At 54.8% G+C, this 24,696-nt stretch overlaps 1 protein-coding gene across 2 annotated transcripts in view; it reads right to left on the bottom strand.

Annotated features, from left to right (window-relative positions):
- Positions 1-137: 137 nt before the first annotated feature.
- The window catches only part of NOTCH1 (notch receptor 1), a 34,922-nt gene continuing 10,363 nt past the window's right edge, over positions 138-24,696 (bottom strand). The window contains exons 3-34 of one of the 2 annotated variants that reach the window (XM_015878847.2): positions 22,191-22,453; positions 21,386-21,724; positions 18,847-18,969; positions 18,505-18,738; positions 18,242-18,397; positions 17,974-18,159; positions 17,517-17,630; positions 16,788-16,901; positions 15,634-15,867; positions 15,230-15,340; positions 14,367-14,559; positions 14,135-14,280; positions 13,783-13,896; positions 12,899-13,018; positions 12,645-12,797; positions 12,082-12,310; positions 11,758-11,959; positions 11,505-11,658; positions 11,193-11,377; positions 10,919-11,051; positions 10,348-10,605; positions 10,155-10,267; positions 9,184-9,755; positions 8,031-8,459; positions 6,994-7,142; positions 6,160-6,376; positions 5,726-5,816; positions 5,330-5,495; positions 4,316-4,611; positions 3,903-4,050; positions 3,715-3,812; positions 138-3,480 (exon numbers count right to left, since the gene is read on the bottom strand). In XM_015878847.2, coding sequence (XP_015734333.2) covers positions 2,017-3,480; positions 3,715-3,812; positions 3,903-4,050; positions 4,316-4,611; positions 5,330-5,495; positions 5,726-5,816; positions 6,160-6,376; positions 6,994-7,142; positions 8,031-8,459; positions 9,184-9,755; positions 10,155-10,267; positions 10,348-10,605; positions 10,919-11,051; positions 11,193-11,377; positions 11,505-11,658; positions 11,758-11,959; positions 12,082-12,310; positions 12,645-12,797; positions 12,899-13,018; positions 13,783-13,896; positions 14,135-14,280; positions 14,367-14,559; positions 15,230-15,340; positions 15,634-15,867; positions 16,788-16,901; positions 17,517-17,630; positions 17,974-18,159; positions 18,242-18,397; positions 18,505-18,738; positions 18,847-18,969; positions 21,386-21,724; positions 22,191-22,453 — 7,504 coding nt within the window. In that variant the 3' untranslated portion in view covers positions 138-2,016. The remainder of the gene's footprint in view (positions 3,481-3,714; positions 3,813-3,902; positions 4,051-4,315; positions 4,612-5,329; positions 5,496-5,725; positions 5,817-6,159; positions 6,377-6,993; positions 7,143-8,030; positions 8,460-9,183; positions 9,756-10,154; positions 10,268-10,347; positions 10,606-10,918; positions 11,052-11,192; positions 11,378-11,504; positions 11,659-11,757; positions 11,960-12,081; positions 12,311-12,644; positions 12,798-12,898; positions 13,019-13,782; positions 13,897-14,134; positions 14,281-14,366; positions 14,560-15,229; positions 15,341-15,633; positions 15,868-16,787; positions 16,902-17,516; positions 17,631-17,973; positions 18,160-18,241; positions 18,398-18,504; positions 18,739-18,846; positions 18,970-21,385; positions 21,725-22,190; positions 22,454-24,696) is intronic. The other variant, XM_015878848.2, reaches the window with a different exon arrangement.

The raw sequence follows: 24,696 nt of genomic DNA on the forward strand, positions 1-24,696 counted from the left end.
CATCGTGACACCAGAGGAGGTTGGGGTTCTGATAAGGAGAAAGCATCATTGACAAGAGGTCAGCCCTGCAGCATGGGTATAAGTGGGTATCAAGCCCAGACTGCAGTCAATCCACACCAAAAACACCCAAGTTCCAGTTTTAGTAAAATCTAGATGCCCAAAAGCATCATTTATTGCAAATCAGTTAACAAAAAAACCCCAAAAAATAAACAAAAACAAAAAAATACATCATTTTTGCAAACTACAACTTTGCATCATGTAGATAACTTTATTACAGAAGATATCTTTTCTTAAACTACACTCTAGTTTATAAAACATAGGAAGATTCAACACCACGTGATGTTTTTTACTCACTCATTTTAGGGATGTCACGATAACCAATGGCCTGAAATGTTCACTAAGATGAGTGCTCAAAGCTCTGCGCTTTGAGAGATCCCTTTTATTTGGTGTTCTGATAGAAAGGAATGAGGAAGAAGAACCCTTTCCTTAGGTTTTGTGGGTTAGCTGCTCTCTATCTGCCCGTCCCATAGCTCTAGTCATAGGGTGTCTGCTTGCCTTCGCACCCGAGTGAGATCCCAACACCTCTACAAGGCGATACGTTTCTGATAGATTTAAGACTTGCTCATTTAGATTTTTGAAACAAAATCCACCTTCTCTTTAAAAAAAAAACACAAACAAAACAAAACCCAAACCAAAAGGTTATTTACAAACATTAAATCTGCCACAGGCTTATACTCTATTTTACAGGATACACAGAACGAGTGTGCATCAATATAATAAAGGATGCAGCACTCCAAACTCCCAGGAATAAAACATCAGCGGCTCCAAGCACGGCTGGGCTGCCCCAGCTCCAGCCCAGCAGCTGCAGGGCTCCCTCACCTCCTCGGGCTGTCTGCCTTCAGACATTCCCTCTACCATAGGCAGCCATCCTTAAAATAAGGATGTGCTTTACAACTTTACATCGGCATTTCTTTTCTTCGACAGTTCCTCGAATGCAAACACACACACAGAAATAACAGTGACTAAAAAAGAGAGGAAAGGTATTCAAAGTAAAGTTAAGGCTCCTTTGCGTATGAGCTCCACAGCTGTGGGTTGGGTACGTACCCCGTAGTTGTGGGTTTGCCCTCTCATTAAGTTTGGCAGATGCTCTTCTTGCTCTGTAGGGTGGTTGTTGGTTTTGCTTTTAAATCTCAGGACCTGTCATTCCAGGTCTATAAACACCATTATTATTATTTTTTTTTTTAATCATAAAAATCATTTAAATATATATATTTATATATATATATATAAAAACGAGAGAGAACAACAACAAAAAAAATTCCTATTACCAAAGCAAATATACAAACTCTATAATACTGAAATTGAAACAAGGACCGGTACCATAAAATGTCCTCTCGGATAGAACAGCAAAGGAAACATTTTAAAGTACATCTCACAAACCCACCCACACTGAATTGATCTCCCCTATGGAGTGGCACTATTTTGTTATCCCAGTCAATTTTGTTTTCTTCCTCTTTTCTTTCCGAATCGAAAGAGCAAATAATAATTACAAAACAAAAAACAATCATAATAATAATAAAGAAATAAATTAATGGCATTGCAGAATCCTGACTGGTCGCTTATAGCTTAACCCAAACATCTCCTCCCAAACCAGCACAACGAACCCCCAAACAAAAGAGAACGTCCCATTATAACCTCAGTTTTATGGCTCCTCATAACTGGTGCCTCGCATTGAGCTCGCAGCAATAGAAGATATAAATAACAAAAGGCAGTGTTCTCGTGTCAAATCAAACGTACATAAATAAATACTAAAAACACAAAAAAAAAGGGGGGGGGGGAAAGAATTAATTCATGGGGCTTTTTTTTCTTTTTTTGTGGGTTTTTTTTTGTGGGTTTTTTTAAACTTTTGTATAAAAAAAAACGTATTTAAAAAAGGATCCTTTAATAAAAGCATCCGGCGATCCTGTTTAACAACAAGGTGTCCCTCAGGCTGCGGTCCCTGAGTCCCACTGGGTCTCACTTGAAGGCCTCGGGGATGTGTCCCATCTGCGACTGCATGCTGGTGGGGGGGCTCGAGATGCCCTCGGACCAGTCAGACACATTGGAATGGGGGGAGGAACTCGACCACTGGTCTGGAGACTCCGGAGAGGGAGTGAGGAAGGGGTGGTCGGGCACCTGGAGCTGGTGGCTGGGAGTGTTGTCCAATGGGGAGGAATAGCTGTGCTGGGAAGGGGGGGTCAGGAACTGCGTGGTGGTCATGGGCTGCGCGAGGGAGGACGGCAGAGAGGTGGGTAGCAGCTGAGAATCTTGGGGCAGGATGGTGTGCACCGCCATGGTGCTGCTGCTCACCGGCTGCATGTCGGGCTGGCTCAGCTCAGTACCGAGGAAATTTTGGCCCATGTGGCCACTGGCATTGGAGCCAGGGTTGTGGTGCTGCTGCGGCTGGGGCTGCTGCTGAGGCTGCTGTTGGGGCTGCTGCATGCCAGGCTGCGGTTGCATGCCGGGCTGCTGCATGCCAGGCTGCTGCATCTGCTGGTTCTGCAACATGTGGGGCTGGGAGGCCAGGCGTGTGCTGGGCATGGCCTGGTAGCTCATCATCTGTGACAGGCTGGTGCTGGGCAGCCCGTTGTGCAGGGAGCTCATCATGCCGTGCTGCAGGTTCTGTGCTTGCTGGTGGGTGCCCGGCTGCATGCCGCCCCGCATGGCGCTGTACTGGTTCTGCACCATGCCGCTCTGCAGCCGGCTCAGCCAGTCGCACTGCCCGCTCAGGCCAGCGGCTCCTCCAACAGAGAAATTCATTGGGGCGTTGCTCATCGCTGTGCTGGGGCTGGAGACAGGGAGATGCGAGAGGCGCGGTGGCACGGCCTCAAAGGCCATCCTGCCAGAGCCACCCAGGGCCATCTCCTGCTTCCCTGCCATGTTGAGGTGGTTGATGCTCATGTGGGCGTCAGGCATGCCGGGCAGATGGTTCAAAGGCATGGAAGGGGACTGCTGGAACGGAGAAGTCATCAGCGGAGGGGAGGCGACGTCAGACAGGTACCCGTGGGGTGACTCCAGGGAGTCCACTGGGGACAGCACGCTGGAGTTGTCGAGCAGGCAGCCTTTTCCATCTTGTGATTTTTTCCTCCGGGCTTTCAGGTCTTTGGAATCCTTGCCGTTGCAGCTCAGGCCCTTGGTGCTCGGTTTCCTGGCTTTCTTACCCTGCACGGCCGGCTTCAGGTTGCTGATGTAACTGCTGGGGGAGCAGAGTGGAGGGGACAGCGTGGGGGCCCCAAGCGGGCCGCTGTGCAGCGGGGGGCTCCGCACCAGGTTGTACTCATCCAGCAGCCGCACGATGTCGTGGTGCATGCGTTCCTGTGCGATGTCCCGCGGCAGCCGGTCCATGTGGTCCGTGATGTCACGGTTTGCAAAGTGGTCCAGCAGGACCTTGGCTGTTTCGTAGCTCCCTTCTCTGGCGGCGAGGAACAGCGGGGTCTCCTCCTAGAAAACCACATGTAGTTAGGTCTGTGCTTGCTCATCTTCCAGGCAGCACCACATTGTATCCCTTACCAAGCACTGCATACGGCATGACCCTTATCACCAAATCCCATACCCGGAGACACAGCAGAACAGTTGCAGTGCCAGGCAGTGTTGTATTACAGCCTCAAACTGCCTTTTAATACAGTGCCCAATTACTTCTTTCCCTTGCCCACTGGTCAGCCCCTAAGACCATACCTTATTGTTCTGCATATCCTTATTGGCACCATTCTTCAGGAGGACAACTGCAGCTTCAACATTGTTCACAGCAGCTGCCCAGTGCAGTGCTGACTTGCCTACAGGGGAAGGCCAGGAAACAGCAAGAATTAGTGAGTGGGAAGGGGACTAATAAAGCAGCCCTCCTCTTCTTTAGCCTCCCACTGTACCCAGATCATCCACAGCATTGACGTCTGCATGGCAGTTGATGAGGTCCTCCAGCATCCCCTCCACAGCCAAGCGAGCAGCCAGGATCAGCGGGGTCGTCCCATCGTGCATTCGGGCATCGAGATCAGTCGCCCTGTTCCTGATCAAGATCTGCCCCAGTCAGAGAAAACACAGATGTTAGGTGGGACAGACCTCAGAGACACGCAGAGCTTGCAAGCCCTTCCTGGGGGGTGTCACAGCACTATAATGGTTGGGTTGGAAGGGACCTCAAAGCCCATCCAGCCCCAAGTCCTGCTGTGGGCTGGTTGCCACCCACTGGATGAGTCTGCGTAGGGTCCCATCCAACCTGCACCGATGACCCAGGATGCAGGACAAATGCTTTCAGCACAAAAGCAGCGGTGAAAGGACCCTTTACCTGGAAGACTCCTTGGGCATCGGCAGAGACAGCAGCGTGCAGAGGGGTCCTGCCCATGTTATCCTGAATGTTTGCATCAGCACTGGCTTCCAACAGGCGTTTGGCAGCGTCGGAGCGCGAGTAGCGGGCAGCCAGATGCAGCGCGGTCTCACCAGTGCGGTCGGTCTGGTTGTGCAAACTGGCACCTTGGTAGATGAAATCTGAGATGACCGCAGGAGCATCGTCCTCCTCCTCGCTGTTGCCAGTCTCCAGCCCTCCTCCACTGCATGAGGCGATCATGAGGGGCGTGAAGCCATCTGAAAATCATGGGGGAAATCAGTGAGAAAAGGCTTGCTGCCTTCCTGTAACACGGGCGGCTCGGCGAGATGCTCTGTCTGCAATAGATGCTTATTCCCAGGGGTGCCTACAGACTGAGCTCCTGACTGCTTCTGCACATCAAACACAAATATCCTTCCTCTGATATGGATGTGAAATTCCTCCGTGGCTATCACAGCACTCCCTGGTTTTCCTGCTGTCTGCTTGCTGGCACACTGATACACAAGGTGCGATCAATATGAAGGGTTGCTCAGCACAGACTTCAGTGTGGTACAGCACAGCCTTAGCTATTTTCATTATCTCAGCTGACAGCTTCAGAGAGATGGGGAAGACCAAATGTTGAAATGTGCATTTAAACATCTACTAACTATTAATATAGCCAAAAGACTGGAAAGAAGACTGTGAAATGTGGTGGGTGATCTCTAAGTCCCCTTCCAACCCAAGGGCAGGGGAGAAGTGGGATGACTTAATAGTTCTTCTGTATCCTCTGATTTCCCTCTCTGTGATTAAATAAAGTGATCTTGTTGAAAGCAGAATTTGGCAGACTGTCTCATGCAGAACTGTGCCATGCAGATGGGGTGAGAAGTAACTGTGACATGTGGCTGAGAGGGCAGGGACAGCGCATTAAAAATGGAGATGGGAGCTCTGGGACTGCCCATCCACAGGCAGTGGGGATTTGAGATGAGCAAAGAGCCTTACCTGGCCCTCGTACGTTGACATCCATGCAGTCTGCATCGATCTCGCCCTGTGGTGGGGTAGGGGCCATGGATGAGATGCGGAGGTCGGCAGCATCCAGGTGCTGCTGAGTCCATTGCCTGTGGTCCGTCTGATCATCTGTGTCAGGCAGCATCGCTTGCTCCTCGAACTGAGGGACAACAACAAATGCTGAGTGTGGGATGGGGGAGCTGAGCTGCAAGGTGGGAAGTTCTGCAAGCTGCACAGGTGTGTTTGCATTGCTAGCAGGTTTAGAAAGCAGCCTCAGTAAGTCCTAAGGGACATCTTATGTGCTGCTTCCCATGGAGCTCTGTTCATTCCATGCCACAGCCCAGAGAGCTGCTGTTGCAGCGCAGAAAGGGAATCCTGCAGGCAGCTTACCCTGAACTTCTTGGTGTCCAGAGTCTCCTCATCACCCCACTCATTTTGGTTGTCGTCCATCAGCGTGCCGTCAGATGCATTTTTGAGGGGTCTTTAAAAATAAAACCATGCCAAGAATTAGTTCCTCCGCAGGGACTGATACGTGATGGGCTGTGCTTTATACACGCACTGAAGAATCAACAAGGCTAATTTTCAGGACGTTCACCCTCAAGGTGCCTTTTATACTCTCCCAAGAGGAAACGGACCAAGAAGCATTAAAAAACCTCCAAAGTGAAGTGTGCTTTTCCCAATGCAGAACAACACAAAACCCCACTTCTCTCCTCCCCACCACTCCGCTATGATGCCCTAGAGAACAAAACCAACGGGATGGTTCACAAGAGCCTCCAAACAGCCCCACTCTGCTGTGCCTAACAGATAACAAACCCATTACTCACTTCAGTCCAACAGAATCTTCCCCAAGCGGCTCTCGGCGCTTCTTCTTGCTTGACTCCGTCACTTTGAAGCCCTCTGGGAACCAGAGCTGGCCATGCTCCCTACGCCGCTTGCGGGACACCAGCACTCCCACTCCAATGAAACCAAGCAAGACCAGCGCAGCCACCACCACATACATAGGATACAGCTGGGAGTTCCTCGCGGGCTCTGCCGTTTCACCTGGAAAGCAGTGGGGCACAGAGAGACGCTGAGACATGAAAGCTGCATAGCAAACGAGTGACGGAGTGGAAATGAAGCAAAATTAGTTAATAAAGAGACCCAAAGGCTGATCTAAATCAGCCCCCTCCCAAAATAAGGTCATTTTATACGCTATTAATCAGAATTGCAAACTATCGGCAAATTCTCCGCTGCACAAGGCAGCCTGCATCAGGAGACAGCTTTACTTTTTTCTCCTTTAAGGAAAAGGATTAGCAAACTTCAAATCATTGCGCTCGCATTGAGCTGTTAAGACAAAAGGATTTAGGGGGGATTTTCGAGATACAAACTTCAACTCCTCGCATGTCACTGATTGATTGGAGCTGGTTGGGCTGCCTGGGCTCCTTTTTTTTTGTTGTGTTTTTTTTTTAACTTTTATGGTGATAATGATTTTGAACTAAATCTGGCATAAGCAAACATAATAAACACTATTGGTACTGTTGAAAAAACAAATTGAAAGGAACAAAAAGATGCAGGGTTATTAAAACTAGACAGTGCTCAAACGCGGCGCCTGAGCCAGCAGACTGATAACTGAGCATGATGAGGTGGGGAAGATTCAGGCTCTCATCAGCTGCACTTACTCTTGACGGCCTCTATTTTATAGGGAATGTTCAAGTTGCCCAGGGAGGCCAAGGCCCCCAGGAAGGCTGCCACATCAGTTGCACTCTGGAAGCACTGGGAGGATGATTGGATGCACTGCCGGTTGTCAATTTCCAGGTAGACGATGGAACTGCAAGAGAAGAGTCAATGGGAAATGAGGGGCCACCATCAATCACCCTGCAGGGCACTGGGCAGCAGGAGGTGTGAGCCCATCTCATCTCTTCCCCCTGGGCTCACACTGGTGGTCTACTGGATCTGCCTCCATGAACACTGCAAAGCCCGACTCCTTATCTACAGGAATGCAAGGGAACCTGCTGCACCATGCTCCGAAATTACCCAGACACTACAATATCTGTAAATTATTGTATATTTATATATATATATATTATATATATATATATAATATTGTATATTATATAAATTACAAAATCTGTAAATATTGTAACTACAATATGTGTAAATAAGGCTGTTTGGGAGCCTTAAGATCTTTCACATCAGTTTCACTGCTTCAAACTCCTTTGGTTTTGTTGACTTTTGATTGAGTCCACAGAGAGGGAAGGTCAGATCTATATGTTTATACAAAAGAGCTCCAAACACAGTCTGCAGTGATTGAGTTTCACAACAAAGCTCTCAGAAGCATTTCCCAGGGAGAACCTGAGGCTTAGCCCAACGCCTTTCTGCAAGCAGACCTCGGCTGGGCCAGCCCTGCCCAACAACACCCAGTGTGGGAGCCCCGCAGCACTGTACAAAGCTTCAGGTTGGGTATTAGGAAAGATTTCTTCTCCAAGAGTGGTAATACATTGGCACAGCTGCCCAGCAAAGTGGGGCAGTCACCACCCCTAAAGGTGATCCAGAACATGGCACTGAGAGATGTGGTCAGGGGGCATGATAGGACTGACTGGGGCTGGGGATATGAGAGGGCTGTCCCAGTCTTAATGATTCTGTGATTCCATGTTATCATTACCAATGCACAAAAACAGCCCTGCTCTGTGACAGAGGCACCCGCTGGTCCCCTTACCCTCTGATGTCCATCTGATCCAGTTCTCTCTTCTGCCTCCTGCCAGCCCGCGAGTAGAGGCTGCTCTTCACTTTATTGATAACAGCACTGGACATATCTGCCCAATCCTCCGTAGACCTCTTGATGTAGTGCTTTTTCAGCTCCTCCTCGTTGCCATAGTATGGGAAGATCATGTACTCTCCCTTGGCGTTCTTCTTGAAGACTACATTGGTGTGCAGCACGCGGCTCAGCTCCCTCAGGAAGTTGAAGGAATTGTTCTTCAGGTTCTCGGGGGTGATGAGGACCACCACCACCAGTGTGCCATCCGCCAGCTTCTCAGGCATGTTGTTTGCACAGTCCAGCCCGTCCCACTCACACTCGAAGTTATTGCAGCCCTGGTCACAGTGACCATCTGAGAAGTGGTCCTTACAGTACTGGTCGTACAGAGGGCTGGGCAGAAGGGAAGAAAGACAGAGGAATGAATTAGACCAGGCACTGCGCGTGCTATGGGTCAGTGGTTGGACTAGATGATCTTAGTAGCCAAGCTTTAACAATTTTATGGTTCCATGATTATTGCTAAGAAAACAGTTGTGCTTCCCAAAGAGCTCTCCTTTGTGTAATTATTATTTATCTTAATGGACATGGGACTGGTTGACATGGAAGGCAATTGTGCCATGCAGCACTGCAAAGTGCTCATGGAAGAGGTGGAAGATAGCAGCTGTTGTGTCCCAAGTCAAGTCTAGATGCCAGAGAACAGGGAAAAGTGCCACGAGTTACATTACAAGTCACATTTTAAATGCAAGGGACAAATTGCTGAGACTCAGAGAAAACACAAGGACACAAAATAGTTCCTCAGATTAGAATCTGTCCAGGAATCTGGGAGCAAGTCCCTGCTCTTGTCACTGATAATACCTGCCACATGCCTGGATGCTCACTCACATCATCATACTGAACCTCGCTGTGCCACTGCTGCTGGCTGCAAAATCCACATGCTGCAGGTCAAGGCAGTGAAGCCAAGCAGAGAGAGCTACCAAGTGTGCACAGAACTCTATATAACTAGGGGGAACTATGAGGACTCAAGATGCAGCCCTACATGCAGGAGAAGGGAATGAAAACACAGTCTAAAGACTGCAGCACTCACGGCTTTAAAGCGAGAGGACCAAGAGCCACTTACTTGCACTGCCCCTCGTACTTCTGGCAGTCAAAGCCATCATACAGGCAGCCCGCGTTGTTGCACTGCGAGTCACACTTGCCATCGTTGAAGTACTTCCAACACTGCAGGGACTGTGAGCAGTTCTTCCAGGGGTCATTGAAATTGAGCGAGCAGTCACCGCCATCCCAGCCGCAGGCGTGGTTGTTGCACTTCCCATCACAGATCTTATTGCCAGCATAGCTCGCACAAACGGCGATCTCACACTTCTCCTCAATTTTGGGTGGGATGATATCTTGCCCGAAACCTCCTTGGAAATCAAAGTCGAGGATGTGGCAGTTGAGGCCGTTGAAGTTGGCGGGGCAGTTGCAGTGGTAATAAGGGGAGGCATCGCTGAGGAACTCGCAGGTGCCCCCGTTGTAGCAGGGGTTGGAGATGCAGGGGCTGCTGGCCGGGTATTGGCACTCAGGGCCCGTGAAGGCAGCTGCACACACACACTTGGAGCTCTTGTGCATGGAGATGCAGGTGCCACCGTTCAGGCAGTGCAGGGTCCCGCAGGTGTGGGAGTCGTTCTCACAGGTAGCACCCACAAAGCCCTGGGGAGGGGACAGCACGGAGGGATCAGTCATTATGACCTATGTCCTGTTATATACATGTGTGCATGCTGGGAAACTCAGCCCAAATGTGGTGAATCAGATCTCAGGGCACAGCTGTGGTGCAACCTGTGAAACTAGTGATGGGCAAAATCACCTACAGCACAAACCCCATCGGAGCATCCCCCTGAAATCAAAGGGAACTCTCCTCCATCTCTGCGTGTCCCCAGCTTTACATGGCACAAACCATCAGGCAGGTAGAAAGGAGCCTGCCCCAGAGCCAGGTGTCACACCGGCAGTGCCACTCCTCCCTGACACAGCAGGCTTGGATGCATGGATTCTCCTCCCAATGGAAGGGGCTGATTTCCCCATGGTCCAAGCAGGAGCACAGTGGGAACCTACCGGGGGGCACTTGCAGATGAAGCCACGGCCTGTGTTGCTGGCCACAGCGCACGTTCCCCCATTCCTGCAGGGTTTGCCCTTGCAGCCATCCACCACAGTGTCACAGCGACGCCCTGCAGAGGGACAGGAAGGTGTGAGGAGCAAAGCAGGGCACATGAGATGCTCGGGTTGCACTGCAGGCAGCTGTGCTCACCTGCATAGCCAGGCCGGCACTCGCATTTGTAGTCATTGACCCGCTGCACGCAGTTCTGGGTGCCGCGCGCGTCGCAGGGGTTGGAGAGGCACTCGTTGACGTCTCCCTCGCAGCGCTCCCCTACAAAGCCAGGGGGGCAGATGCAGCTGTAGCCACCTACCCGATCCGTGCACTTGCCATTGTTAAAGCACTTGGGCCCCAGGGTGACGGGATCAAAGAAAGGGCTGCAGTCATCCACATTGATCTCACAGTGCACCCCTAAGAGAAATGGGGGAACAACCCACACAGCTCATCAAACAGTATCGGGGGGCTTGGAGGTCCCTCGTGCGAACCTTCCCTGTGAAGGGGCTGAGCCTGACCAACTCAATGGCAGTCTGAGCCACCGCTCAGTGGGAAGCACGCAGCCCATGTAGCTCGTGCCCAAGGCCACGTGGCCTTGATGGCTGAGCCCGCCAGCACACGCAATCCACTACCGCTGCATTTGCTTCTGCAAGCCCGAGCAGCTAATGAGCAGATACCAAGGATATCTGCATTCCACCCGCTAATGCCCCAGCCTTGGGAATTAATTTACCTTGAGTTCCTCTGGGGCAGGAGCATTTGTAGGTATTGATGAGATCGATGCAGGTTCCTCCATTCTGGCATGGGTGGGACAAGCACTCATTGATCTCCTCTGAGCAGTTAACTCCATGATAACCAGCCACGCACTGTGAGGAGAGGAGAGCTGTCAGAGACCTTCACCCAGCTGCTGCACGGTGCACAGGACATACAAACACCTGATCTATTCCCAATCCACCTGAGTTACCACTACCCTCAGAAAGAGCCCAACACAAGAGAGCAGCTCTCACCTCACAGGAATAGCCCCCAAGGTAATCCGTGCAGGTGGCTCCGTTCTGGCAGGGGTTTGGGGAGCACTCATCCACCTGCTCCTCGCAGTAGCTGCCGGTGTAGCCGGCCTGGCAGCGGCAGAAGTGAGTGTTGCCACTGTCCACACACAGCCCTGAATTCCTGCAGAGATGAGCGACGTCGATACCTGCCAGGGAGAGCAGCAAGATCTCAGTGACACCCAGAGAAACAGCTCATCCCAACACAGTGACATTAATCCTTGGGAGACCTGGGGAACCCCAGGCTGCGCACAGGGAATGATGGCAGGGATGTACCTTGCTGCTTTGCAGCCACCTCGCAGGAGACGCTGGGGACATCGCAGTAGAGCCCAGTCCAGCCGCTGTTGCACTCGCAGCGGTACAGATTGTTGGTTTGCCAGCACTTGCCCCCATTTTTGCAGGGTGAGGAGTCACACCAGCGCACCAAGTTCTGTGCAGGGAAAGCAAGGGGGGAGATCAGGCCCAGAACAGCTTCTGTAGGATGAAGCCCCATCCCTGCATACAGGGACCCCTGGAATCTTCTCACTACCTGGCAGTTGAGCCCAGTGTATCCCTGGGGACAGGTGCACTTGTACGTCCCGTAGCTGTCCTGACACGTGCCCCCGTTCAGGCAGGGCTTGGAGTCACACTCGTTGATGTTGTGCTCACAGTAGCTGCCCGTGAAGCCAGATGGACAGAGGCAGGTGAAGGTGTTGATGCCATCCACGCAGGTCCCCCCATTGAAGCAGGAGCTGGGAGCACAAACACCACATCCTCATGAGTCACCCCCAAGGGCTGACACTCTTGGTACTGGATGCCAGCCCTGAAACCCCTCCAAACCCATGCAGGGACCCCAATCCCACACTGGCAGTACCTCTCAGTGCAGTCCGGCGTGTTGTTCTCACAATGGATGCCACTGAAGCCAGAGGGGCAGGTGCAGGTGTAGCTGTTGACACAGTCAGTGCAGTTGGCCCCGTTCTTGCAGGGGTTGCTGGCACACTCATTGATGTCCTCCTCACACTTCAGCCCACGGAAGCCAGCCAGGCACTCACAGAAGAACGTGCCAATGCCATCTGAGCAGGAGCCACCATTGTGGCATGGATCTGGAAATGGGGCACACATGCATTAGGTGCAACAGGTCCAGCCCTGGTGTTATCCCCACACACAGAGGGATGGGACAGAGGCCAGCCCAGCCCCAGCTGGGAAAGCACAAGGCACATGGGACACACTTGCTCACTGCCTGCACGTCACCGTCCCCCCCAGCCTCCTTCCTGCCAGCCACCACCTGGCCTAGATTGACGCAGCCCCACAGGGATGGGGCTGGGACATTCCCAAAGCCCAACAGGCCTGGACCCACACAGACACAGCTTTCTGAGCACGGGGAGGCTGATCCATCCCTAGAGACCCCACACAGCCCCAGGTGCCCCTGGTTCTTACTGGGCTGGCAGTCATCGATGTCGGTGTCACAGTTGCGGCCTGCGAAGCCCACCCGGCACAAGCAGCGGTAGCTCCCGTTGGTGTTCTGGCACGTGGCCCCATTGCGGCAGGGGCTCTTCACACACTCATTGATGTCAATCTCACATGTCTGACCTGCGGGACAGCGGGATGGGAACCACGTGAGCTGGGGGGCACTGGCAGAAACACCAGGGCTGGTTGCTGTGCCCCGGACCCACTTGGCAGAGCAGGCTCACCTTGCCAGCCAGGTGGGCAGCTGCATGAGAACCTCTTGTAGTCCTCCGACTCCCGGCACTCGCCTCCATTCTTGCAGGGGCCGCCAGCACAGGGGGCCAGCACGTCCTCACAGGTGGCTCCTACACAGGGACAGGTGCCCGCTGACCACCTCCAAGGGACAGTGGTGACCACGCAGCCTCCACCTGCCCTCAGTCTGCTTCCTGCAGGGCCTGGGCTGCCCATCTAATCCACAGCCCTCTCCTCCACCTCCATGACCCCTGGCCCCACAAATCTTTAAACTCCTGCAATCTGGGCCTCGTTAAATGGCTGCACATTTCCTCTGGACGGGAAGTGCTGCTCAGGGTGTCTTTTCCCCCCTCCCTCTCCGTTGCTTTTCCTGTTTACATCCAGCCAAGGGACACGTTCCCTCCTAACCCTTATCTTCCCTGTCAGCCAGTATCTCCCGAACTGCCCTTTGCTATTTTCCAGAGCCTTCCCCTCCGCTCCTGCCCTATCCCCATCCCTCCCCCCCAGGGGTTTCTATGGCCACTGCCGAAGGCAGGAAACAGCTCATGGCTTCCTGCTATTGTGCTCTGGCTGCTGCTCTGTGCGAGCGGAAGTGAGAGGATGGCAAACAGGAATCAGCTCAGCAGAATTGCCTGGCCCCGCAGCCTCAAACTGCTTTTTTCCAACCCTGGGCACCACGGTGGGAGAACCAACAAGGCCCCTATTGCAGTGGGGTGGGTTCCCAGTGCCTCTGCCCTCTCCACTGGAGGAAGACACCAGCTGTTCCTCAGTGAGCCTCTCAGTTTCCTCCAGCTGTGCTGTAGCACAGGGAAGACCTGGGAGCAGAGGGACCTGTCTGCAGCCTTATGGGAGGGCTGAGGGGCTCCTGCCCCCTCACCTGTGTAGGGCAGGAGGCAGTTGCAGGTGTAGCCGGCCACGTCATCGATGCACGTGCCTTGGTTCAGGCAGGGGTTGGAGGCACATTCATTGATATTGGTCTGGCAGTTGGGTCCTGGGTTAGAAAAAAGGAAACAGAGCTTTAAAAACAGGGTGGGACGGAGTCAGACGCATAGAGAACCTCCTGCTGTCAGCTCAAGCCATGGGACCCCAGACTAGCAAAGGTCCTCAACTCCCTCCTGGAGTAGGAATCTCCATCGTGCCTCCAGTGACACCTCTGCTCAATGGCGAAATCCTTCTGGAGCTCCCACCCAGCCCCCGGCACAGGGCAGTGTCCTCAGCCACATCCTTACCGCTGAACCCCTCCCTGCAGGTACAGATGTAACCGCTGGTCATATCCTTGCAGGTGCCACCATTCATGCAGGGGTTGGATTCACACTCGTTATTGTTGATGTCGCAATTTGTCCCGCTCCAGCCCGGGTCACAGTCACAGCGGTAACTTTGGGGAAAAACAAGAGGATACAGCAGAGGTTTTGGTGCCATCTGACCATGCTTTGGTGCAAGCAGTGCTGTGCCCCAGCCTACCCGTTCAGCCCGTCGTGGCACCTCCCGTGGATGCAGGGGTTGCTGTTGCACTCATTCACTTCAGACAGGCACTTGGGGTCGTGGAAGCCCTCGGGGCAGATGCAGGTGAAGCCGTTGATGCCATCCTTGCACGTGCCCCCGTTGTGGCATGGGTTACTGGCACACTCATCGATGTTGATGTTGCACATGCGCCCTGGGGAAGAGGTGAGCAGCAAAGTGTCAGTTCTAGCAGGGACACTAAGGGTGCATGGCCTCCTGGGGACACGTAGACTCCTTCAGATACTGCAAGCTCAGATCTCTAGGCACACACGTGTGCCAGGCCCGCCTCTGGGGTAAGGAGAGTTCACACTGCTGCACTGCCCTCCTGGCTTAATTCAGTGAAATCGGGAGGGGAAATCAATGCAGTCAGGAGGGGGCCGTGCTGTGGGCTCCTGTGGTTCAGGAGGGACTATCAGAGGGAGCCAATTTCAGCCTGTAACCCTACCTGCTGAGGCTGACAAAGGAAGGCTTTATGGAAGGCTCCTGGCAAGCAGGAGCACAAAGAGCCGCGTGGCCCCGCAGCCCTCACTGCCGTGAGCGGGGAGCCGGCGGGGTCTGCTGCTATCAAAGCTCTTTGCTTTTTGCAGCATTGATCAAACAAACCAGTTAGACAAGGCAGCAACCCGATACCCATGGGAGTGGATGCAATGGGAGTCAGATTCCCGGCACTGGAACGCCTTTGATTTTGACTCCAGCTGGAATCGCCCGCTCAGACAAGCGGGAGGTGCTGGGCTGGGGTGGCAGCCCTGCTGGGTGCCCAAGGCGGGGGCAGAGCCTCCCCACGACCTCGGCCCCCCCATCTGCTCACATTGCCCCACTCTCACCTGTGTACCCCGGCTCACAGGTGCACTCGTAGCCGTTGATCTTGTCGATGCACTTGCCATAGTCGCAGGGGTTGCTGGCACAGTCATCCAGGTTGATCTCGCAGTTGGTCCCTTGAAGAGGAAAGCGGGGGTGTTAGCAGGGTGCCCCCAGCCCTGCTGACGATGCACAACAAACCCCACGGGCGCTGCTCCTGCACCACAACAAAGCCTCCCCCGCAGACAGCTTCCAGCTGGGGTGCGGGTGCTAAACTGGGAAAACTCGCCCTGGTTGAGGACACCCCCCCCCCCGGGCCATCCCCAAAACCAGGGCAGCTGCTGGCAGTGCCCTCCCAGCACATCAATCCATCCCAGGACAAGCTGGGTGCCTTGCTGGCACCACCGCCCCGGGTGCTCCCCTTGCTTACCTGTGGTCCCCTTGAGGCACAGGCAGTTGTAGGCGTTGTCCCTGTCCTGGCAGGTCCCCCCGTTTCTGCAGGGCTGGCTCTGGCACTCATTGATGTTGATGTCGCAGCGGTGGCCCGTGTAGCCGGGCTGGCAGATGCAGGTGAAGGCAGCGATGCTGTCCTTGCAGGTCCCATAGTGGCACGGGTCAGGGTTGCACTCATCAATGTCAATCTCACAGTGTACACCTGAGAAACCTGGAGCCATTGGAAACACACGGTGAGGATGGAGCATGCTGGGGGGGCAGATGGACGATGTTGGGGTGAATAGGGGATGTCACGTCATCACATGAGATGTTCCTGTCCACCTGAGCTGGGCATGTGGCAGCACCCACCCACTCCCACCAGTCTCACCAGTGCAGCAGGACCCCCCCAAGTGCAGGGCACAGGGCAGTGGAGCCCCCCCCAGCCACGGGGCCTTTCAGTGCCCAGCTTGCAGGCTTTGTCCTGGGGCTCACAATGATCTGCATTAAGCTGCCTCAGCTCAGGAGTGGGGCCCCGCACTCACATCTCATCCTGGAGCGTGCAGTGGGGGGGGGGGGTGGGGGTGGCCGCATGCACCCCCGAATAATCACCCCCTCCCCAGCAGATCCTATTCTCCCGGCCAGCTCCCTCCCCAATGGGCTGGGGGTGGAGAGCTGAAGACAAAGTACAGCTTTGACTAGACCCCGCCAAGCCCACATAGCAGCTTTTCATCGGGGCTTGGCATTAGCAAGACACTAATTAGAGGCCATTCAGCTGGAAGATTTCTGGCGGGAGCTGCTCCACAAAAGAGCCACTGTTTGCCACCAGGGCTCAAGTCATCATTCTGTGCAGTCACTCCTTGGGTTTCGGTGCGTTGAGCCCCCGCAGCCCTGCACCTTGCATCCCCATAGAGGCAGCTTTATTCCTTCCTTCCTTCCTTCCCCATTGCTGCTGGGGAGTGCAGTGGGATGGGCGCTGAAGGGCCACACCTCGTTAGCACCGGGCTCATTACAGGGCTGGCTGTAAGCGGACATCTGGGGTGAGTTTGGGGAAGACTGGCACTTCCCTTGCTAATAACTCATTGATGTGATTTTATGGCACTTCACGGGGCAGAAGGTGACTCAATCCTGCCCCACAGGACATGGGGACCTCACCTTCGGTGCACTCGCAGCTGTAGGTGTTGGGGCCATCTATGCACTTGGCCCCATTCTTGCAGGGGGTGCTGGCGCACTCATCGATGTCGAACTGGCACAGGTGCCCATTGAACCCTGAAACAGAGGCAGACGTCACAGCGCTGCCAATGGCTGGAGCACCCCCTCCCCACCGCCCACAGGTCCTGCAGGGCCCCCCACGTCCCAGCCGGGGCGCCAGGTTTCCATGGGGATGGCTGTGCAGGGCCCTGAATGCAAGGCTGCGACCCGCCATTGAGAGCATCTTATTTACATCTCTAGAGGAGCAAAGTCTCTGAACTTCAAAACCTCCTTTCACAGATTAACCGTCTCCACATTCTCCGCTCCACCCCGTGACTTTGACACAGCATTCAAAGTGGCTGGCAAGGCCCCCCCCAGCCCCCAGCCCTCCTTCCCAAAGAGGGGCCTTTTCAAGTGCAAAGCCGAGGGCTTTAATCCACCTTCCCCTCTCCCATGGGCTGGTGCAGCAATGGGGCTCAACCCATCATTGGAATGGCAAAAACATCCCAAAAGTGGCTGCTCTGTACCACGTATGGGGATGCCACTCATGGCAGTTTTGCTCTGAGCATCCCACACTGCTGCAAGGGCTGCAGCTCTGCAATAGATGGAGCTAACTGTTGGGCTCTGCTCTGCCCGGGTAGGTACCCAGCACCAGGGATGCTGTAAGGGATACAGAGAAGGGATGCCACATACCAGTGGGGCACTCGCAGTGGAACTCGTTGATCTTATCCAGGCAGTTGCCATTGTGCAGGCAGGGGCTGCTGGCACATTCATCTGTGTTGATTTCACAGTAGACGCCCTCGTATCCTGCAGACAGACCCAGCACCCCTTCAGCTTGGTGCCATGGAACCAGCATGCAGCATTGCAGGTGGCACCAAGCAGATGTTTGGTCTTTATGAGGACAGCCCAGCAGCCACGCTCCAGCTGATGGAGCATCCACCATGGATTTCACATCCCAAGCCAGCAAGAGGAAGAGCGCAGAGGGCTGGTGGTGCCCAGCTCCCTCTCCCAGGGCCCATCCCTGCACAGGCTTTTGGTGCTAGCGCCAGGCACAGCAGCCTCTCATAGCTACCAGCCCAAATCCATTCTCGTGGGCACACAAAGCCCTTCCTGCCCATACCCAACATCAGGGCACGGTGTGCACACCCACCAGGCATGCAGATGCACTGGAACTCTCCAATCTGGTCCAGGCAGGTGGCATCGTTCTGGCAGGGGTTGGAGAGACACTCGTTGACATCGATCTCACAGCGGGGACCCGAGTAGCCCTGCAGACACTGGCACTGGAAGGAGCCCTGGGTGTTGATGCATTTCCCTGCGTGCTCACAGGGGTTGGCTCCTGCAAGACACAAATGTTGCTTATAAGATGCTTCTCCCTCCTGTGCTGCACAAGCTGCTTAGTGCCAGGACATAACACTCACCCAGTGAGCACTCATCCACATCCTGGTTGCACGCTGGCCCCATGTACCCCGAAGGACACGTGCAGATGGCTTTGCCATTGACGGGGTTGGTATCACAGTTGGAGCCCTCGTTGCAGGGGTTGCTGATGCAGGCATCATCCAGGTGGCACAGCAACCCTGTGGGGAACAGCACAGTGCTGGGCACACAGCTCACCATGCATGGAAACACTGGGAGGGAAGGGGGACACCCAAAGAGCTGCAACCAGCACGAGGTGGGGCCTCACCTGTGCGCCCATGGGGACACTCGCAGTAGAAGGAAGCCACCCGGTCGTGGCAGGTGGCCCCCTGGAAGCAGGCAGCCATGGCACAATCATCAATGTTCTCACTGCAATCCTCCCCCGTCCAGCCATTGACACAGACGCAGTTGTAGCCACCGTGGTTGTTGTGGCAGGTGCCCCCGTTCTGGCAGGCATTGGGCATCAGCTGGCACTCATCCACGTCCTCAGTGCAGTACTGACCTATGGGGGAACAGGGTACCATCAATTCCTTGTGCACAGATGGGCGTCTCCATGCTCTGCCCACCCAGCTATGCCTCCTCTGGGCAGGACATGTCCCCCCAGCCCTACCTGTCCACTCGGGCGGGCACTGACAGTTGTAGGTGTTGACGCCATCCACGCAGGTGCCCCCATTCCTGCAGTTGTTCCCTGGACAGTCGTCAATGTTCTCTTCACAGTTCTGCCCGGCGAATCCTGCACAGAACAGCCACTGGATCACCTCCCTGTGACCATGCCCCCACCCGGTGCCACCATCCCCACAGCCCCGCAGGGCTCCCAGCACAGGGGGGTGACCTCCCTCAGCCAGGTGCTGTTAGCAGGCAGACAGCCCTCCGGCACTCCCCGCCCCGCTCCTTTGAAGCCAGTGCCTGGTTTCATCCCCAGCCCCATCCCGTCTCCTGTGGGGCCGATTCCTGACACGCACGTTACCCCAGGAGGGAGCAATCTCCCAAGCCTGGCAAGCAGCCCCATCCTCGGTGCAGGGTGCCAATGCCCCCGGCCCCGCCACGCTCACCCCGAGCGGTGGAAGCTGTGCTGGGGACGGGATGAACCGGGGCTGCTCCCATTGCTGCTTACGGCACCCGGCGCTGAATCATCCCGCTTTAATTCCACGTTTAAAGAGCCTGAGCACCAGTGTTTCCCCCAGAGGGGAATTCTTTGTTTCCAAGCCTCTCACAGCGTGAATCATTGCACGGTGTAAATCTCAGCTCTGCTCTCGGCGCAGCCCGGCTGCTCAGGTTTGTGTTATCACGCCCATCTGATAGCACAGCGCACATGGAAACCGTGCGACACCTGACCTCACCCCACAGCATGTGCAGCAGAAATGGAACGGCTCTTACTGGGATATCTGCCACCTCAAACACCCAGCATGGCCACTGGTTCTTGCACACGTTGATGCTGCATCATCCACACTGGGACAATGCAGTGAAGGACACAGACCAACCCCAGCACTGCTCCAACGCAGCTGAGCAGGTAATTTTGTGCCTCATTTTTAAGCAGTTGGGCTGAGACTGAGCAGCAATAACCAGCAACGTCCTGCTTACCAGCACTAACGCTCCGAATGAGTAATTTTGAACCCTCCGAATGAGTAATTAGTACTGCAATTACTCTAAACTCAAGGTTACACTCTGCAGCGATGGCATGATAAAGCAGACAAGATTAGTTTTAACTTTCAGAAACTCGCTGCAGTCAGGAAACAACAAGGGGACTTTGTTTTTGCTGCATACCAGCGTATCAACCACTCTTATCACCAGCACCGGCCCCGGTTCCTGTGCCTCTGCCAGAAGCCGATGCAGCCCTCAAACAAGCCATGCCCTATGGCAGAGCTGCCAAAGAACCCCAGTGTCCCCCCACACCAAGGACCCACCCTGCCCTATTGTAGGGCTGTGTCACCCTTGGGAGGTGAACCAGCCGGCACAGCATGCAAATTTGCTGGCAGCAGCCAGCAGCCGCAGTGGGGTGTGAGCGCCGATCCCCCACGGCAGCGATGCTCCCCGGGGCCATCCCTCACCCCGCTGTGCCCGACGCTGGGAGAAGTGCAGTGTCAGCAGTGCAGCAGGCAGGCCAGCACTGCTCCTTGCCACCCTCAGCCTGTCTGACCCTGAGGCAGTGCCGCTCCCGTTGAGCAGTGCCTGTGGGAGCTGCTGGCTCTGGGCTCACCGTGCCAGCTTTGTGGGGCTGGGCTGCCTTCCCTACATCAACCCCCAGTGCTGCTGGTAGAGCAGGAGATCTGCTCCAGGCTGGGTGAGCAGGTGCAGGGAGGAAGCTGGTGCTCCTGCAGGGCCATGGTGACCATGATGTGGGTATCTGGATGTGGGTACAGGGTTTTAGGTCCCAAGATATGGATACCTGGATCTGGGCACCTGGATGGGGACACCTGGTTTTGAGTCCCAAGATACAGATACCTGGATCTGGGCACCTGGATGGGGACACCTGGTTTTGGGTCCCAAGATATGGATACCTGGATCTGGGCACCTGGATGCAAGCAGCTAAATACAGGTACCAGGATGTGGGCACCTGGGTATGGGTATCAGGATGCAGACACATCTCTGCCAGCTGGGAGAGCCCATCCCCATCTCAGAAGGATGGCAGCACAAGGATGCTCCATGGAGGTGGGATAGGAGGGAGGATGGGGCTCCCATGGGAATGCTGAGCTCCTGCAGGATCCTTTCATTTTGGAGGCTGCCCCTCATTTCTCTGCCCTGCATGGCCGGAGGGAGCAGCATTGAGCACGGGCAGGGTCTCCCTTCCCCAAGCCCATCTGCACTCGGAAACTTTCTAAAATAGCTATTCCGGGACAATAATTCCATTCTGGAAGTGGATTAAGCTGAAGCGGAAAAAGGCACTCTTATTCTGGAATATGAGCATCCGCAAAGGGGCCTCTGCTGAAACAGTTGTTTTGGAAGAGTTATTTCGGTGAATCACCACGTATGAAAAGCCCCTAGCTGACCTCTCTGCTTAAGGCACAGCTGCCCAACATCTTCCCACAGCCATCCAACACAGCGTGCTGCAATGCTTGCCTTTGTCACTCCCCAGGAGGCGATAAGCATGAAGTAAGGAGGGAGGAAATGAAGGAAAAAGAGCATCAAATCGACCCCAACACCTCCCCTACCTGGCAGACAGGTGCAGTCGTAGGTGGTGTCCCCAGTCTGGCGGCACGTGCCCCCGTTCTGGCAGGGTGAGGGGTTGCAGGGCACATAGAGATGCTCGCAGTTCTGCCCGGTGTAGGCCGGCTTGCAGGAGCACTGGTAGGTGCCCACCTCGTTAGTGCAGCTGCCACCGTTCTTGCAGATGGGAGGTGAGATGTTGCATTCGTTCACGTCCTGCTTGCAGTTGGCCCCGTGGAAGCCAGCCGTGCAGCGGCAGATGTAGTGGGCTTCGAAGGGGACACACTGACCCCCGTTGGCACAGGGGTTGGAGGCGCAGGGGTCGGCCTGCTGGCAGGTTTTACCTGGGGAGGGAGGGAAGTGGATGCAAAGAGCAGCTCTAAGTGCTGGGGTAAGGAGCCAACACAAGAGCTGAGTTCACAGGGGGGTGCAAATAACTCCCCCCAGCTGAGCATCTCCCAAGCTCAGCTATGCCCACCCTTTCCATTTGCCTTTAGTGCCAACACAGAATAACTCAGTGCCCTTCCCCAGCAGTGCGGTTTTCAAGGAGCAACCCTCAGCAAGGGCTGCTCATCCCATCTCATCCTGTCCCATCAAATTATAGAGTCATTCCGTTTGGAAAAGATCGGATCCCCAAATCCAACCCATCCCACCATACCCACTAACTATGTCCTCCAGCACCACATCTCCCGTTATTGAACACTTCTAGGGACGCTGAGTCCCCCATGTCCTAATACCCAACCTGAATCCCTCCTGGCACAACTCTTGTCTCAACCCATCCCATCCTGATATGGCAGGACCACCCCTCACCTGACCAGCCTGGCGGGCAGCGGCACTTGTACTCGCTGAGTGTCACCAGGTCACAGGTGCCCCCATTACGGCAGGGGTTGTTGAGACAGGCGTTGTCCAGGGGTGTCAGGCAGAGCTCATCGGTGAAGCCCAGGCGGCAGATACAGGTGTAGTCGGCGGTGCTGCCACGCACCATGGGGACGCAGGTACCGGCATTCTTGCAGGGGGAGCTGAGGCAGGGATTGGGCAGCTGGCACCGCTCACCCATATGGGCACTGCTGCACCTGGGGGTGAGAAATGCCATCAGTGGGACCCATTGTAGGGATTAGGGTGCCTGCTTGGGTATAAGCACCATATGCACACCCAGCCTTGTGCTAAGCTGCGCCTTGAGAGGAGAGGAAGATGAAAGAGGCGCCTACAAGAAAGGCTTCCCCCATCAAGGGGCCTGCACAGACTTGCAAAACCACAATCGCCAAGCCCGGCACCCTGCTTTTCATCCCAAAGCACTTCTTGCACTCCCCTTGCACTGAACAGGAATCCCAGGCCCAGGGGGGGAACGCGTGGCTCACCCCACAGAACTGGGAGCGCCAGCCCCACACACCCCCAAACCCGGTGCAGGGAGCCCTGCAGCAGCCCTGGGCTGAGCCCCTGCTGTCTACCCACAGCCCTGCTCTTCACCCTCTGCATCAACAGACCTCAGCCACATAGGAAGAAATACAGGTTTAGTGTTGGCTGGTAACAGGTGAGGTACATCACAGCTCAGAGAAGCTGAGATCCTCCCCCAATATAAACCCTCACCAAGCCTGGTATCTCTGCATGGGGGCTCTGAGGAAGGTCTTCACACGATGGCCATGGGCTCAGCCATCTGCCACAGGGATGCGGATGTGCTGCATGGGGGCAAATGGTGCAGACACCCCATTCTGCACTGGCCACGCTGCAATGGGTGCAATGCTGCAGCCCTGTCCTGCAGTGCCAGCATGCTACACCCTGAGCAACAAGCATGGAGAAAGCCACATCCCAGGAAAAGTGCAGGTCTGCAAACTACAGCCCAATGGCCTCAAAGGCAGGACACAGGGCTCCCATTGGCAGCAGAACCCCAAAGCTGGGACATGGGGCTCCCACAGCCACCACAACCCCAGCTGCAGGACACAGGACCCCTACAGCCACAACCCCAAAGCCTAGATATGGGGCTCCCATGGCCACAACCCCAAACCCTGGATATGGGGCTCCCATGGCCACAACCCCAAACCCTGTATATGGGGCTCCCATAGCCACAACCGCCGTGCTGTTGCAGGAGCACATCCCTGCCTTGCTCCCCCTCTCCTCTTCCCCTACTTTTCTCCTTTCTTTCTTTTTTTTTTTTTTTTTTTTTTTCTCCTTTTAACCCAATTCTGATTTCATTGTCGGGGATTGTGTGAGAATTTGTCAGGATTCTGAGACATTTTGAGTTAATGAGACAGCATTATCCAGGCCAAATGAAAAAGAAAATGTGTATAATAATAAATCAGGGCATCTGCTCGACACACAAAGGGCGGCGGGGAGCAGGTGTGCATCCTAATGAGGCAGAGCAGCTGCCTGTACCCGATGCCCGGCTCTGAGCACGGGGCGCCGGCGCTTCTGGGTGGCTGCATGGGGACAGCAAGGATCGGGGCCATCAGCCTGAGAGGGACCATTGTGCTGTGCAGGGTGAAGGCACGCCGCTGGCGGAGTGCTGAGTGTGTGCAGTCATCTGTTAAGCCCCCGCCTCTCTGCACCACACACACACACACACACACACACACACTTTTTATCTTAAAACAATCCTCTGGGCTCTGCTGGCGGCGGATGGGGAGGCGTCACGGGGTCCTGGGATGGGAGAAAGAATGGGGAGGGATGGAAGGGGGGGGGGGGAGGGAGGAAAATGGTGTTGGACAAAGAGCTGCGGGGACAGCGCGGGAATTGGTGATGTGCTGCTGTGCCTCCACCAAGACAGGGTACAGGGAGGGGCACAGGGAGAGCCCTCCCTCCCAATTAGCGCTCGGATCGTTTCCAATTGTGGTGTTTGGAGCTCACGGCCAAGAGCAGGGCATGGCCCCCCAGCTGGGGCACGGCCATGAGCAGGGAGGTTCATTAGCAGGTTTAGGGATGTGGTCAGGATGGGCTATGGGGGGGGACTTGGTGATCTTAGCGTCTCTTCTAAACTTAGTGATTCTGTGATTCAATTGGAGGAGCTCACCTGGGACGGCAGGGGAACCAAAGGTGCTTTGGGGATTTCTGCAGTGCCAGGGCTTGGGGCTGCATCAGTGTACATGCATCTAAGACCAGCACATCTCCCACCACACCAAACGGCCCCCAGGGTCCCAACAGTGCACCAAGCTGCTGCCAGGAACCTCTGAAGTCACAACCAGCTGGGTTGGAAGGGACCTCAAAGATCACCGCCCTGTTTTTTTTATGGCTATCTGCCTGTTTATAAGCTGAGTTACAGCCCAACTGGGACAAGGTGCTGGGGAGGGAGGGCTGGGCACAGGGCTGCCTCATGCATTGGCTC

This window comes from Coturnix japonica, chromosome 21 (assembly GCF_054131305.1).
Source record: "Coturnix japonica strain WE chromosome 21, WE-NBRP24, whole genome shotgun sequence".
Taxonomy (NCBI): Eukaryota; Metazoa; Chordata; class Aves; order Galliformes; family Phasianidae; genus Coturnix; species Coturnix japonica.